Source organism: Apodemus sylvaticus, chromosome 9, assembly GCF_947179515.1.
Source record: "Apodemus sylvaticus chromosome 9, mApoSyl1.1, whole genome shotgun sequence".
Lineage (NCBI taxonomy): Eukaryota > Metazoa > Chordata > Mammalia > Rodentia > Muridae > Apodemus > Apodemus sylvaticus.
In genome coordinates this window covers 74,198,030-74,213,920 of record NC_067480.1, presented here as the reverse complement: position 1 = coordinate 74,213,920, position 15,891 = coordinate 74,198,030, and the positions used below count along the sequence as shown (strand labels likewise).

The window sequence follows — 15,891 nt, the reverse complement described above, 5'->3', positions numbered from 1 at the left end:
AAAAGTAACGTAAGGGAGAAAGGGTCTATTTTAGATCAAAATTCCTGGTGACAATACACAATAGTTTAAATATTCAAGTGCTTAACTTAATTATCTATTAGTTAATATCTAATTTCCATAATCTAATATGCAATGTCTAATATTCTCTTCTTTCTATTCTTAATTTGAAGTTGAAGAAACCAAGACCCTTAACAATTATGTGCTTGCCATGGCTATAGTTAGAAAGTAAGGACCAGGACTTCAGCAACACATCTAACTATGCACTTCACACAAGACTTTGTCCTTCCTTTGAGACAATTTGATCAATCATTTCTGAGTCTGAATTATAGCAGAGTACCAAGAAACAAATTTGAGATTCCTTTAGATATGACTGTCAAACCTCAATGCAATTTCATGAGTGTTAGTTAGTGAAACAATGTGCCACTGTGAAGGGAGAGATCTGTAGTAGAACAACTTGGCAGTGTATAAGAGGATTGTAGCAGAGCCAAGCAGGTGCCCCACATAGATGGCCCCAACAAAGTACATAGTTGTATTAGTTACTTTCTTGTTGCTGTGATAAAGATCCATGTCCAAGACAACTCATAGAAGGAAGCAGCCTATTTGGGCTTAAAGTTCCAGAGAGATGAGACACCATTGTGACAGGGAGGCATGAGAACAGGCAAGCATGGTGGCCAGTGTGTGAAATTGAGCGATCTCACTGTCAACCTCAAACACTAAACAGAGAGAGCAAACTGGAACTAGGGCAGGACTGTGAACTCTCAAAGCTCAGCTCAATGACATACTTCCTCCAGCAAGGCTATGCCACCTCCTCAAATAGTGCCATGAACTGGGGACCAGGTGTTCAAACATCTGAGACCATAGGACACATTTCTCATTTATATAACACACTAGTTACCTTGAATAGAGGCCACTGACAGGTTAGGTATCTAATAATAGCAGAAGTTTAGGTCCTACCTACTGTTAAGCTTGCAGGAAAATGAATTCTTCCTATAAGTAGTATCTGTCATCTTAATTGTAAGAATCAGTTGGTGAGAGACTTGCTCAAGGCACCAAGACTCCTTGACAAAGTAGAAATCTGAGACTTAAATGAACTTGTAGAAGTACAAACATTTTGTAAGTTATCCGTCAGAGAATTCTATATAGAACCAATGGAGAATTCTTCAAACAAAGGATGAATAAATTGTCAGTGCCAGTGTAAACAGATCTAATTGGAAATTATACTGAAGGTTTTCTTCATTTCTTTGATAAGTTTGCCCTGTTGTGTCTTTAGTGGGACAAGCTAATTTTTCTGCTCTACAATAAAAGTAGACAATGATCCTGTACAATTCCATGAGGGTCCAATTTTTGTTAAAGCACAAAGTTTTAAATGCTATGGGAAACAAGATAAATAACAAAAAAGTAGCACCATGACTTTCCAATAACAAACACATAGTTTCACAGTTTGGTTCCAATAATTATATGTATCTAGAAAGAAGAAGATAGGGATAGTGTTTTGTTGTCAAAATTGTCAATGTATCAGCAAAAAAAAAAAAAAAAAAAAGAGTAAACCATACTTTATTTCACTTAGTGACTAACAGCTAAATTAAGTGGGCTGTGGCCTGGAAGCCCCCTGGGAGACCCCACAGTATTTTTGTTGTTTTGCTATAGTTATTACAGATGCCGCAAATCCAAATACACCAACGAACCAAGTACTTGATGGCATAATCACCATGGCAGTTCATGAAACTTAAATAACAAAAGTGGGTGTTTTCAATGTTTACTATTATTTTTATTAGTAACTATTGTTAAGTACATATATACACTTGAGTCTGGAAATGAAATGGAGGCATAGAAAAGTGATTTTATTTTCTGAAAAATGACTAATGAACATGCCTAAAGATCATGTCTGGTCCTAAGCAAAAAGCCTTGCAATAGTCAGGCGGGTCTAGACTCGCCTCCACCACCCCTTAATTGGCTATTCCTACTTTACATCAGTTGTTTTCTTTCCTATTCTCCCTTTTTTGAAATATGAGATTGGAAGCTCCAGTCAAGAGCACAGGGCTCCTGGGATGGATTCTAGAAAGACTGTATTTTCTCTATATCTCAATGCTCTTTCAAAGAAGCGGGGGTTTGGTCTATTGTCTTCTGCTCCCTGCTTCTCTGCTAGGGTGCCCGGAGCTCCTTGGCTGGCATCCTGCTGGAAGAAGGCAGAGCAGAGTCCTTCTAGGATAGTCCACAGTCCTTGTTATTCTTCAAGGGGCTGGAAGGGGAAACAGCGGGCTTTGGGAAAATGCTATGTTTCCCATTCCCCTGTGTATCCAGGCGCTTCCAGCACACTCCTGGGAGTCAGTAACTGGTGTCCCTGGACCACACTTCCCCTTAGGGCATCCGTGTTCTGGGCAGAAAAGAGAAGGCAGGGCCCAGAAAGGGCAGAACCTAGTCTGATTCTGATTCAGAGTGAGTGCTTAGAGTACTGAGGGGCTGGAGGACAGAAGACCTTCCTTGGAAGTTGTAGGTGGTGACTCTTTAAGATGAAGACCTTCCCTACTGTGATCCTTAATGAAGAGATGATCCTTGTAAGCATGCTTGTTCATACTGGCTTATTTAATGGTGGATATGAATACATACACTTAATTAAGGGTGAACCAGGTATTAAATACCTTATCCAGGAAGGAATTCCCAGAAAGAGAAGCTCATTGGCTTATAGATACTTCATTAACATGGAGAATTCCAGGTGTTTATGCTATATGACCTAGAGCTTATGGACCTCAATGGGGTGACTGCTGGGGTTACATGTTCCAGAGTAGGTAGAGGCAGATAGGAAATGTCTCCACTCCTGCTTTTCTCAATTCTGAGAGTCCTGGGGCTTGAGCTCGTTCAAACTTACCATTCTTTTTTTTAATTGAATATCGTCTTCATTTACATTGCCAATGGTAAAACTTTGCCTGATTTCCCCCATCCCCAAAGACCCCCCAACTCCTCCGCCCACCCCTGCCTCCACCTATATGCCCTTCCACCCAACACACTCCCACATCTCCTCACTTGGTTTCCCTTTGTTGGGACCTCTATTGAGCCTTTACCTGACCAAGGACCACTCCTCCCACTGATGCCCAACAAGGCCTTCCTCTGCCACATTTTTGGCTGGAACCATGTGTTCCCCTTGGTTGATGGTTCAGTCCCTGGGAGTCTTAGAACGACTGGATGGCCGAAATCATTGTTCTTCCCATGGGGCTATAAACTCCATCAACTCCTCCAGACCACCCTCCAGCTCCTCATTTGGGAAAGAACACAGATGTCCCTCAACAGAGTAATGGATACAGAAACTATGGTATATATATACACAATGGAGTACTATCAGCTATTAAAAACAATGAATTCATGAGGCAAATGGATGGAACTAGAAAATGTCATCCTGAGCAAGGTAACCCAATCAAAAAAAAGAACACAGATGGTATGCACTCACTAATAAGCAGATGTTATCCCAAAAGCTCAAAATAAACAAGTTACAATTCACCCAGCACAGGAAGCTCAAGAAGAAGGAGGACTTAAGTGAGGGTGCTTTTTTTCCTCTGAGGAAGGAAACAAAATACTCACAGGAGCAATAAGGGAGACAATGTGTAGAGCAGAGATTGAAGTAAAGGCCATCCAGCGACTGCCCTACCTGGGGATTCATCCTATAAACAGTCACCAAACCCTGACACTACGACAAGAAGCATATACTCCATGGCTATCTCCGGAGGGTCCCTGCCAGAGCCTTACAAATATAAGAGGCAGAAGCTAGCAACCAACTATTGGACTGGGCATGGGGTCCCTAAACTTACCATCCTTATGTCTGTCTAGTAAAAAGGTCCCACATGCCCTACTTTCTATGTCTTGTAAATGATTTCAAAGAACAAGGCAGCTGGAATCAAGAAAGCTGAGGATACTTCATTTTTCCATCCATGAGATCCGAAATAGATAGGAGACACTTTCATTCTCAAGTGTCATGCTATTGCTGAATTTCATGTTCCTCGTAAAGATATTGAAGTTTTAAATCATACAACCCGAGTGTGCAATAAAATTAATATGTTAATATTCCCAAAGGGAATGCCATCTATTATGACTATGAGTGGGTAGCTGAGTAAAATCTAGTAGTGATGTATATACAATACATCTTTTCCACAGCTCCCCACCCAGATATTTTTAAAGGCCAAAGGAATGATTGGGGTTAAAACTAGGAGAGCAGAAAAGGTAAACCTAGGCATAAAAACTGGGAGCCCTTTAAAACTTGAAAAATAATATCACAGCACGCAAAAGTTTACTAACCTCTAAGGAAATTGATCTTTATCAGTAGGACCTCTGGCACGAATGAAATGCTTCTTGGGAAGTCTTGGCAGCTGTGCTAATCTGTATTATCCACTCTCTAGGCAGAGCCCAAGGGGAATGGAAGCATCAACAAAAGACTCCCATCCATTGTGGAAGATGAGGAAGAGGAAGAAGAGGTGGAGGAAGAAGAGACCACTGCCCTTTCTCCCATCTACACAAGGGGATCTTCTAACTCACATAGCAAAAAGACTGGAAGCAATAAGAGCTATCTAGGTTTGAGCTTAAAGACACTGGCCTCAGGAACAGTCCCATTCCACTCACCTATCAGAGTCTCCAGCTCTAACTCGCCTAAAACCAAGCAGGAGACTGACCTACCTAACCATGGCAGAAGGAAAGAGAAGAACCTGAAAGTCCAGCTTTCCAGCCTGGGTACTGCTGGAACCCCAGAGCTTAGTCCAAGGTAAGAGTTCACCAGTGCTTCAATCTCCCCAGTGAGAGTCCACACTTCTGTGTGTGCTCACATACAGACTAGCACACACCTTGTAAATTATTCAGCGTTCTAACACTTTTTGCCTCATGACTTCACAACCTTAATTCTTCAGTTTTCCTGAGACATGTGTAATCTTTTGAAACTTATATGCACATATATGTGTGTTCATTTGTGTTATAAAATTGTACTTATTATTATTTAAATGGGCTCACTTCTTTTGTACTGAGTTTTCTCTAATTATCATGATGCAACTTATAATTTAATTCACAATAAAACAGACGAGGGGATGAGCCTTTGGGTTACTACTCCTTAACACCAACATCTTTATGAAGTGATGAATGACTGCAAGTGGTTTTCTTGTCATGCTAGTCTGCTTGTTTCTGTGGATTACGGAGGCTGGTTTCCTTTTTTGTTCGTTTTAATAACACTATCTCTATTTTGCATTGAAAATAAAATTCATTTTAGAATAAAAGGCATTGAGACGGTAAAAAAAATTCATATTCATGTCAAGGTGCAAAAAAGGCAATAAGAACCATCAGAGTCCCTAACAGAAGAGTAACCAAGCAAGGAAAATATCTTGAGTGCTTTCTCAGTTTCACTCACCTTGTGAGGTGATCTTTCCATTCCTTTATTTTTAACATCTTTTGTCTTCTTGCAATCCCAAGAAGTCACTTGCATTGTCTCTTACTATAGTGTTGTAAAAATAAAGCTGAAGACCTACATATTCTGCCCAAGACCTAAACAATAGCAAGGATAAAGCTGAATTCAAATTCTTTTTCTACTTGTAAACCAAGTAATTGTTTTAATACAGTAGTCTATTATCCTCTTGAAGCAAAGACATTCTAGGATCTGCGGATTGCACATTAGGCTGAGTGGGAAGAAAACGCGATTACTTTTAGTTAGAAGCCTTTCAGAACTGGAATGGAAAGGCTTCTGTGTGCCAGGACCACACACTTGTCAAATAAGTGTTTGTTCACATAGAGAGCATTTCAAGCCGCTTGCCAAAATGTTATAGTTTCAGTAAATGACTGGAACTTTCATTTTTGATTTTTGTTACCTTTCAGTGTATTTTTTTTACAATATTCTTGTATTTGGCAGTGATCAAATTAGACATCATTTACCAAGGAGAAAGGCTCAATTGCTCAGTGATTTAAATGCTAGAGCTGAAGCTGGAGCTTGGTGGAACACACTTGACTAGTATGCATGAGGCACAAGCTTCAGTTCCTAGAATAACAACACAAAAATATTGATGGGATAAATGAAATTATTTAATGCTCAAGTAGGTAGCTTTAGGGTTTGTCTAGAGGTATCATTAATTTTTCTTTTCCTGTGATGTTTCATTTGTTAAAAGTTAAAACATTTTTTTTCTTGGATGGGAGTAAAATTCAATGTGTGTGTGTGTGTGTGTGTGTGTGTGTGTGTTAATTAACCTGCTTTTTAACCTGCTTTTTTATCGGAGAATAAATAACTCTAATTTCTATAGCATCAAAAATAAAACACAAGATAAAATAACTCTAATTTCTATAGCATCAAAAATAAAACACAAGATAAAATGTGAGCCATATATGTAGCTGTAAAGTTTCTAGTTGCCACATTTTAAAACAAGCAAGCCCTAACTGCAACTCACATTGGTATATACTCTATATATACATACCATATATCCCAAATATTATCATTTTAAATGTGAAAAACATAGATATCCTTAAAGATCTTATGGCTCTTTAAACATGTTTACATTAAATTAAAACATGTTTTCAAACTCTGAAGTGCATGTTACACATAGAACATTAGTAATCCTGTCAAGAGTCATCTCAGAAAGTGGTTACCAAGGGGCTGCTATAACTTTATAAGACCCAGAATTTAGAAATTGAACACAAAATGTGTTAGAGGTCTTATAGAAATTCAGGAATTTATAAATGTAAGTGCATAGCCAACTAATTGTCTGACCTTGGCACAGGATTGTTGATGGAATTGAAGATGGTAGCAGCAGTGAGGAGACTCAGACTTTTGACTTTGGCTCTGAACAGATCAGGCCAGAGCCCAGGATGTCCCCTCCCCTTGGAGGTAAGCACCTGACTAGTCATCTTTAAGAATGACACTTCTCACCAATATGTGGTGTTTAGCACTGTTGCCTTCTGATCTTGCCTGATTCTCCATAGCATTCAGTGATTTAACTTAAGTCTGTAACATTTCCAGGTCATTGTTTGTAATTATTCTCTGTCCAGTACCCATTTCCTGCCATTTACCATCCCTGGCAAATAGTTTCTGACATTCATCAAACGGTGCCCCTATTTTCTAGACAAATTCACATCAGCATCACCTAAAAGAAATAGCATGTTGATTGTGTACTCTGAAAATGTTGGTAGTGCTTAATCATTTATTTGGTGAGAGGTTATACACTTATGAACTTTCAGAATAAACAATGAAAAGTGATGTAAAACAGTTGAATGTGAAGTACCAACCTGCAAGAATGACGAATTGGTGTAAAGACAGCCCCATCTTAAGCCCAATTTGATATCTCTCCTCCTCAGCCAACCTCAACAACAAAAAGGATCTGTCAAAAAGGACATGATCAAGGCCATAAATGACAAGGAAACTCTGAAAAACTCATAGCTTCATTTGTTAAAAACAGAATACTGCACAATTGATCCATGTGGATAAAGCAAAATGATAAAAAATTTGGTATGCAAGACCAGCATACCCTGGCTATGTCATTCCCATTTCTGACAAAATACTGAGATCCCCCTGCTAATCAGCACTCCCTGTGTAATCCCAACCCCAAGAAAGACCATTGAATGGACAGACCCAGCAACAGGAATAGGAATCCATTGTTCAGTCAATTCAGGACATTATTTGAAATTAGAAATCCTTCCTAGTACTCATTGTCTTCTGGGGGGAAAAGGATGAGTCAACATAAGACTTGATTCCAAAAGAGAAAGAGTAGTATTAAATCATTAACTAAACTAAATCACATATGTTGACATGGCTTTGTTGGGACAATATTCAAGAAAATAATTGTTCTATCAAACTATTGTGTTTGCCACACAAAAAAAAAAAAAAAAAAAAAACAGTAGGGAGTCTCAAGAGCAAGGTTCTCCTTGTGGTTTCCCCCAGAGGCAATGCACAGAGGCCTCTCCATCTACTCATCTCCTAGCTTCCTGTTTTCTTGTTATATCATTAAGCCCTATACTCAAATATTTAAGCAACAATTTTTCTTTATTCCATCTCCTAAAGATCTTAGTTTTGCCTAGACTTTCTGTCCTTTTTCTCTGGTCACACTCATACTTTGCTTGCATTGCCACAAAATTTTACACAGACTGATTTTTCTTCACACACTGCTTTTAATGTAGAAAGAGAAATTTTCAAGTGTTAGTATATTTGTATGGCTTAGCTTCAGTGCTTAAAACTGGAGACTATTTCATACAGCCTTTAGCATGAAATCCAAACCCACTGACTAATTGCCTTCAAGTGTCTCTTCCATTTTCTGGGTTCTTTCTTCACCGCCATTTCCTATAAGAGGACACTGATCTATTGTACATAATGGGAATTGGTTTGTTTATGGACTGCAAGACATAAAACAGACTCTGTTGTGACTACTTTGCTCTGTTCAAGTGATTTTTCTTCTTTCACAAACAAGTATTCTGCTTACAATTGATCAGAGAGAGGTTAATGCTGTCACAGATTTTATTTACCTAGGTTATTTCATTTAATTGCACAATGGGACAGAGGTCATGCATTACTGCCCCTTACTTGTACATGAAGAAAAGAATCTGTTCAGTCTTTTCTTCCCCAAAGCTCTCATTAATTTATGCTTCTTATGCTGGACAGAAAAATACATATTTTGAAGAGTAGTGTAGGGAGAAAGTAGAAAAGAGAACTGAAAAAAATGGGCACAGTATAACAAAAGACAGAAGCACACCAAAGAGATTATTAGCCCCTCAAATAGAAGTGGAATGAAAGGTTCTCATCAGCATAGCAACCAGTGTTTCCAATGGAGGCATGGTCAGTGGGTGGGACAGTGGTCAGTGAGGAGTAACAATAAAAATGAAAAGAAATAAGAGATTGGCTTATAACATACTGATGATTGTGTCTGGGGACACATGCACCCAGTGTGAACACCAACCACCATGCTGTGACACTGGCCCCTATGGGTACAGCAGGTGCCATCCAAAGAAGGAAAGGAGGTTTATCTGAGCCCAGGGCAAAGAAGCCCACATTGCTCAGGCAGCAGGGAAGTTTGAAGTGACAGCCTGGCCTTCCTCCAACACAGCAGCCACCCCAAAGCTTGAATACTCAGTGCATTTTGAAAGGGCTCACTCTCTGTGTGTCGCTTTTCAGAATCAGAGATCGGAGCTGCGTTTCTGTTCATCAAGGCTGAAGAAACCAAGCAGCAGATAAACAAGCTCAACAGTGAGGTATGGGGAGAGTGGGAGTGAATGGGCAAAGGAGATAGAAATTCTACCTACAGTAGAAGCAGTGTGATCTAAGAACCAGCTTGTGCCCCTGGAGAAAAACCACCTGAGCCTCACAGGGCTCTGGGACTTTTGACCCTTCATTTAACCAATCCAAAATCTTCATTACCTGATTTTAAAGAGGGAACAGTAATGTGTGCACTTTTACCCATGGTAGAATTAAATGAAATGACAGAAGTAAATAAAGTGGGCTGTAAATACATGGTCATTTTATAAGTAGTAACAGTATAATAAAGTGGGCTGTAAATACATGGTCATTTTATAAGTAGTGACAGTATAATAAAGTGGGCTGTAAATACATGGTCATTTATAAGTAGTGACAGTATTAGACCCTGTCTGAAAAATGGTCTAAACAGCCACATTCAGTTTTTAGTGAGTGAGTTTGTTGAACATGTAGTTAAAAGGACGGGCACCAAGAAGCAGACAGACAGAAGTTGCAGACAGATAGCAAAATATAATCACCTCAGACTGTTACAACACTCAGCAGAGACAAGTGGAATAGCCACATGGGAGAAGCAGAAACACCTTCATGGAATTGGTGTTCACAATACACAGCAGAAATGCATGCACGAAGGAGGAAGACCTATCAGGGAGCTGGATGGAACACCCACTAAGGGACCCATGCAGAGCAGGAGGTCTGTCCACGGAGGAGCATCTGGCTTCCTAGTCCCACTGTAGGTGTTTTTATGATAGGGACCTCTCTCAGGAATCATGTATCGTCCATTTGCTCTCCAAGGTACATTTTACATGTCTTTGTCTGTCTGCTGTCTTCCCCTCTTTCTATCGCAGACTCAGGGTCCTGCCTACCCCAGAACAGGAACTTTTAGGGGACACTTGATGTGAGTGTGCTTGAGATTGGCACTCTTGCCAGTACAGTGTGCTTTCCACAAACTTAACTTTTGTCTAAAATATAAGATATATTCTGAGCAGAGATTTTATTTAACAGATGTCCTTCAGTTTTCAGCCATTTATCGCAAGATTTTTAGTTCACAGAATGGAGAATGGCTTTTCTCTGAGTGATTTTGGCCTAGGTTCTGCTTTTTCTCCATCACATATTAGCTACATAACATTGGAACTTTATCTTTCTGAATCCTAGAATTGTCCACATGAAATAAAGTAACCTTTCCAACAAAGTTATTAAGACATATTTACATATCATAAAAAGCATTTTATTTAGCCATCACCGAAAGTTACCTTTCAAATCTGTTTTGTCTCCCAAGTAATGCCTCTCAGTCAGCTTTACAGTTAATCTAGGGAATCCTGCCTTGGAAAACCTTGAGTAGACTCTATTTTGATAAGATTTTCTTTTCTCAGCCTTCTGGTCACCATTTGCACCAGGGAGCCAGGCTGCTCCACAACCTTCTGTGCACAGCCAACCAGGGGAGGCCCAGCAGTGCCTCCATTTCCAAGCATGGAGGTGAGGTCTCCACTTTCTCTCCAATCTTTCTGGAAGGGAACAACTAGGTAGGAGTGCAGAGGGAATACTATCAGTATAGCAGCTGAGACAGGATCCTTCTGATCAGCATTTGCACCAGGGAGCCAGGCAGCTTCACAGCCTTCTGTGCACATACTCTGCCAGAAGAGAGTTGGTCTCCTATAGGTATGGACACAGGCTTGCAGGCCCACAGGAAGGACAAGTTCCAGCCAGAGACAGCAAGACCAACTAACACCAGAGATAACCAGATGGTGAAAGGCAAGCACAAGAACCCTGCCAACAGAAACCAAGGCTACTTGGCAACATCAGAACCCAGTTCTCCAACCATAGCAAGTCCTGCATGCTCCAACATACCAGAAAAGCAAGAGTTGGATTTAAAATCGGAGAGATGGGTTATGGGATTTTTGGGTGGGGAGGGGACCAGGAAAGGGGACAACATTTCAAATGTAAATAAAGAATATGTCTAATATAAAAACGAAAAAAAATAAATAAATAAAATAAAATCGCATCTCATGATGCTGATAGAGGACTTCAAGAAGGGCATAAATAACACTCTTAAAAAAATACAGGAGAACATGGGTCAACAGTTAGAAGCCCTTAAAGAGGAAACATAAAAATTCCTGAAAGAATTACAGAAAAATACAAATAAACAAGTGAAGGAACTGAAAAAAACCATCCAGGATCAAAAATGGAAGTAGAAACAAAAACAAAATGACAAAGGGAGACAACTCTAGAAATAAAAAACCTTGGAAAGAAATCAGTAGTCATAGATGCAAGCATCACCAACAGAATGCAAGAGATAGAAGAAAGACTCTCAGTTGCTGAAGATACATAGAAAACATTGACTCAACAGTCAAAGAAAATGGAGAAACCAAGATATTCCATAATAAACCCAAATTTACACAATATCTTTCCACAAGCCCAGCCCTACAAAGGATAATAGATGGAAAACACCAACACAAGAAGGGAAACTACTGTAGAAAAAGCAAGAAAGTAATCTTCTTTCAACCAACCCAAAAGAAGATAACCACACAAACATAAAAATAACATCAAAAATAACAGGAAGCACTAATCACTATTCCTTGATATCTCCTAACATCAAATGACTCAATTCCCCAATAAAAATACTAACAGACTGGCTACATAAACAGGACCCAGAATTTTGCTGCATGCAGGAAATGCACCTCAGTGCCAAAGACAAACACTACTTCAGAGTAAAGTCCTGGAAAACAATTTTCAAAGCAAGTGGTCCCAGGAAACAAGCTGGAGTATCCATTCTAATATCAAATAAAATCAACTTTTAATCAAAAGTCATCAAAAAAGACAAGGAAGGACATTTCTTATTCATCAAAGGAAAAATCTTCCATGAAGAACAGAACTCTCAATTCTGAATGTCTATGCTCCAAATGCAAAGGCACCCTCATTCATAAAAGAAATATCACTAAAGCTCAAAGCACATATTGCACCTCACACAATAATTGCAGGTGTCTTCAACACCTCACTCTCATCAATGGACAGATCAGGGAAACGCAAATTAAACAGAGACACAGTGAAACTAATAGAAGTTATGGACCAAAAGGGTGTAACAGATATCTATAGAACATTTCATCCTAAATCAAAAGAATATGCCTTCTTCTCAGCCCCTCATGGTACCTTCTCCAAAATCGACCATATAATTGGTCACAAAACAGACCTCAACAGATATGAGAAGATTGAAATAATCCCATGCTTCCTATCAGATCACTACAGATTAAGGCTGGTCTTCAATAGCAACAAAAACAACAGAAATCCCATATGTACATGGAAGCTAAAAAATGTTCTACTCAATAATGACTTTGTCAAAGAAGAAATAAGGAAAGAAATCAAAGACTTTTTAGAATTTAATGAAAATACAGGCACAACATACCCAAACTTAGGGGACACAATGAAAGCAATGCCAAGAGAAAAACTCATATCTCTGAGTGCCTCCAAAAAGAAACGAGAGAGCCTACACTAGCACCTTAACAGTACACCTGAAAGCTATAGGACAGAAAGAAGCTAATACACCCAAGAGGATCAGACTGCAGGAAATAATCAAACTCAGAGCTGAAATCAACCAAATAGAAACAAAAAGAACTATACAATCAATCAACAAAACCAGGAGCTGGCTAATGGTTATTAACCAGACATGCTGGAGGGCACAGAAGCCATGTCCAAATTGACAAAATTAGAAATGAAAAGGGAGATATAACAACAAAAACTGAGGAAATTAAAAAAATCATCAGATTCTACTATAAAAACCTATACTCAACACAACTGGAAAATCTGGATGAAGTGGATAATTTCCTAGACAGATACCAAATAGGAAAGTTAAATTAGGATCAGATAGACCATCTAAACAGTCTCATAATTCCTAAAGAAATAAAAGCAGTCATTGAAAGTCTGCCAACCAAGCTGGGCAGTGGTGGTGAACGCCTTTAATCTCAGCACTTGGGAGGCAGAGGCAGGCTGATTTCTGAATTCGAGGCCAGCCTGGTCTACAGAATGAGTTCCAGGACAGCTAGGGCTATACAGAGAAACCCTGTCTCAAAGAAAAGAAAGAAAGAAAGAAAGAAAGAAAGAAAGAAAGAAAGAAAGAAAGAAAGAAAGAAAGAAAGAAAGAAAGAAAGAAAGAAAGAAAGAAAGAAAGAAAGAAAGAAAGAAAGAAAGAAAGAAAGAAAGAAAGAAAGAAAAGAAAGAAAGAAAGAAAGAAAGAAAGAAAGAAAGAAAGAAAGAAAGAAAGAAAGAAAGAAACATCTCCTAACCAAAAAAAAAAAAAAACAAGCTTGCCAACTGAATCCAAGAGAAATGATCACTCACCACAATCTAGTAGGCTTCATCTCAGGGATGCAGGGATGGTTCAATACTCAGAAATCCATCAATGCAATCCACTTCATAAACCAACCAAAAAAAAAAAAAAAACCCATATGGTCATTTCATTAGATGCTGGAAAAGCATTTGACAAAATCCAGCATCCTTTCATGTTAAAAGTCCTGGAAAGATCAGAAATTCAAGACCCATACCTAAACATAGTAAAAACAAAATACAGCAAACCAGTAGCCAACATTGAACTAAATGGAGAGAAACTTGAAGCAATCCCACTAAAATCAGGGACTAGAGAAACTTGAAGCAATCCCACTAAAACATGCCCTCTCTCTCCATGTTTATTCAATATAGTATTTGAAGTTCTAGCTAGAGTGATTAGACAACAAAAGGAAGTCAAAGGGACACAAATTGGAAAGGAAGAAGTCAAACTATCACTATTTGCAGATGATATGATAGTATACTTATGTGGCCCCAAAAACTCCACCAGAGAACTCCTACAGCTGATATACAACTTCAGCAAAGTGGCTGGATATAAAATTAACTCAAATAAATCAGTAGCCTTCCTACAGTCAAAGTATCAACAGACTGAGAAAGAAATTAGGGAAATGGCACCCTTCACAATAGTCACAAACAAGATAAATTATCTTGGTGTGACTCTAACGAAACAAGCCAAAGATCTGTATGACAAATCTTCAAGTCTCTGAAGAAAGAAGTCTAAGAAGATCTCAGAAGATAGAAAGATCTACCGTGCTCATGGATTGGCAGGATTAATATAGTAAAAATGTCTATCTTGCTGGAAGCAATCTACAGATTCAATGCAATCCCCATCAAAATTTCAACTCAATTCTTCATAGAGTTAGAAAGAGCAATTCTCAAATTCATCTGGAATACCAATAAATAAATAAATAAATAAATAAATAAAACAGGATTGCTAAAACTATTCTCAACAATAAAAGAACTTCCTGGGGAATCAGTATCCCGGACCTCTAGCAGTACTACGGAGCAATAGTTATTTGATAAAAACAGCATGGTATTGGCACAGTGACAGGCAGTTAGATCAGTGGCATAGAATTGAAGACCCAGAAATGAACCCATACATCTATAGTCACTTGATCTTTGACAAAGGAACTAAAAATCATCCGGTGGAAAGAAGATGGCCTTTTCAACAAATGGTGCTGGTTCAACTTGTAGTTAGCATGTAAAAGAATGCAAATCAATCCGTTCTTATCTCCTTATACAAAGTTCAAGTCCATGTGGATCAAGGACCTCCACAAAAAAACTGAAACACTGAAACTAATAGAAAAGACAGTGTGTGTGACCAAGCGAGCTGGAATGTGGCCCTTAGGATCAAGCTAGTGACTGAAGCACAGCCCACTGACACCTCAGCCTCTGAGTGCCTGCAGGTACCCTCTGCCCCTGTGTAAATTGAGCCAAGGAGACTTGAACCCACCAGCTATTCCACATGCAGCAGAAGATATTCAAGGAGATTACAGGTGGATGTCTCATCATAATAGACACTGTAAAGTCACTGTAAAGGCTGTAAAGACAAAGAGCCAGATGTGCTGTTTATGGGAGACTCCATGGTACAGTTAATGCAGAAGTACGAGATATGGTGGGAGCTATTTTCCCCACTTTATGCTCTTAATTTTGGAATTGGGGGAGACACAGCATGACATGTTTTATGGAGACAAAAGAATGGAGAGCTGGAGTACATTAAGCCTAAGGTCATTGTTGTCTGCTTAGGAACAATCAACCATGAAAATACAGCAGAAGAAGTAGCAGGTGGAATTGAGGCTATTGTACAACTTATAAACATGCAACAGCCACAGGCCAAGATCATCGTACTGGGTCTGTTACCTTGAGGTGAGAAGCCCAACTCTTTAAGACAAAAGAATGCCAAGATGAACCAGCTCCTCAAGGTTTCCCTGCCAAAGCTTGCCAATGTGCAGCTCCTGGATATAGATGGGGACTTCCTGACTCGGACAGTGCCATCTCCTGCCACGACATGTTTGATTTTCTTCATCTTATAGGAGGTGGCTATGCAAAGATCTGCAAACCCCTTCATGAACTGAGCATGCAGTTACTAGAAGAAACACCAGAGTAGAAGCAAACCACCATTGCTTGATTGGCCCGTCAGTGTTAACAGCATCCCAGCTTCCTCAGATCAGTTAGACCACTGGCACTACAGAATCCTTTCTTAAGGATTATATGTTATAGAATATTCCTGGATGCTTGTATGTTTGAAGGGGAAGAGGGATTGAAATCAGTCCTGTATATAAAGGTTTTGTTTGAGAAAGGAGAAAAATTAGTCAAGGAACATTCATTTGAAACAAGAAGGGGACATTTTAGTTGTTTATGACACATTT

General features: G+C 39.2%; 1 protein-coding gene and 1 pseudogene across 1 annotated transcript in view; both read left to right on the top strand.

Moving 5' to 3' along the window:
* Kcnh8 (potassium voltage-gated channel subfamily H member 8) overlaps positions 1-15,891 on the top strand; it is a 430,038-nt gene that overhangs the window by 394,936 nt on the left and 19,211 nt on the right. Inside the window, exons 13-15 of the mRNA XM_052192780.1 lie at positions 4,386-4,744; positions 6,732-6,838; positions 9,113-9,189. Coding sequence (XP_052048740.1) covers positions 4,386-4,744; positions 6,732-6,838; positions 9,113-9,189 — 543 coding nt within the window. The remainder of the gene's footprint in view (positions 1-4,385; positions 4,745-6,731; positions 6,839-9,112; positions 9,190-15,891) is intronic.
* LOC127692739 (platelet-activating factor acetylhydrolase IB subunit alpha2-like) lies at positions 10,658-15,650 on the top strand (annotated as a pseudogene).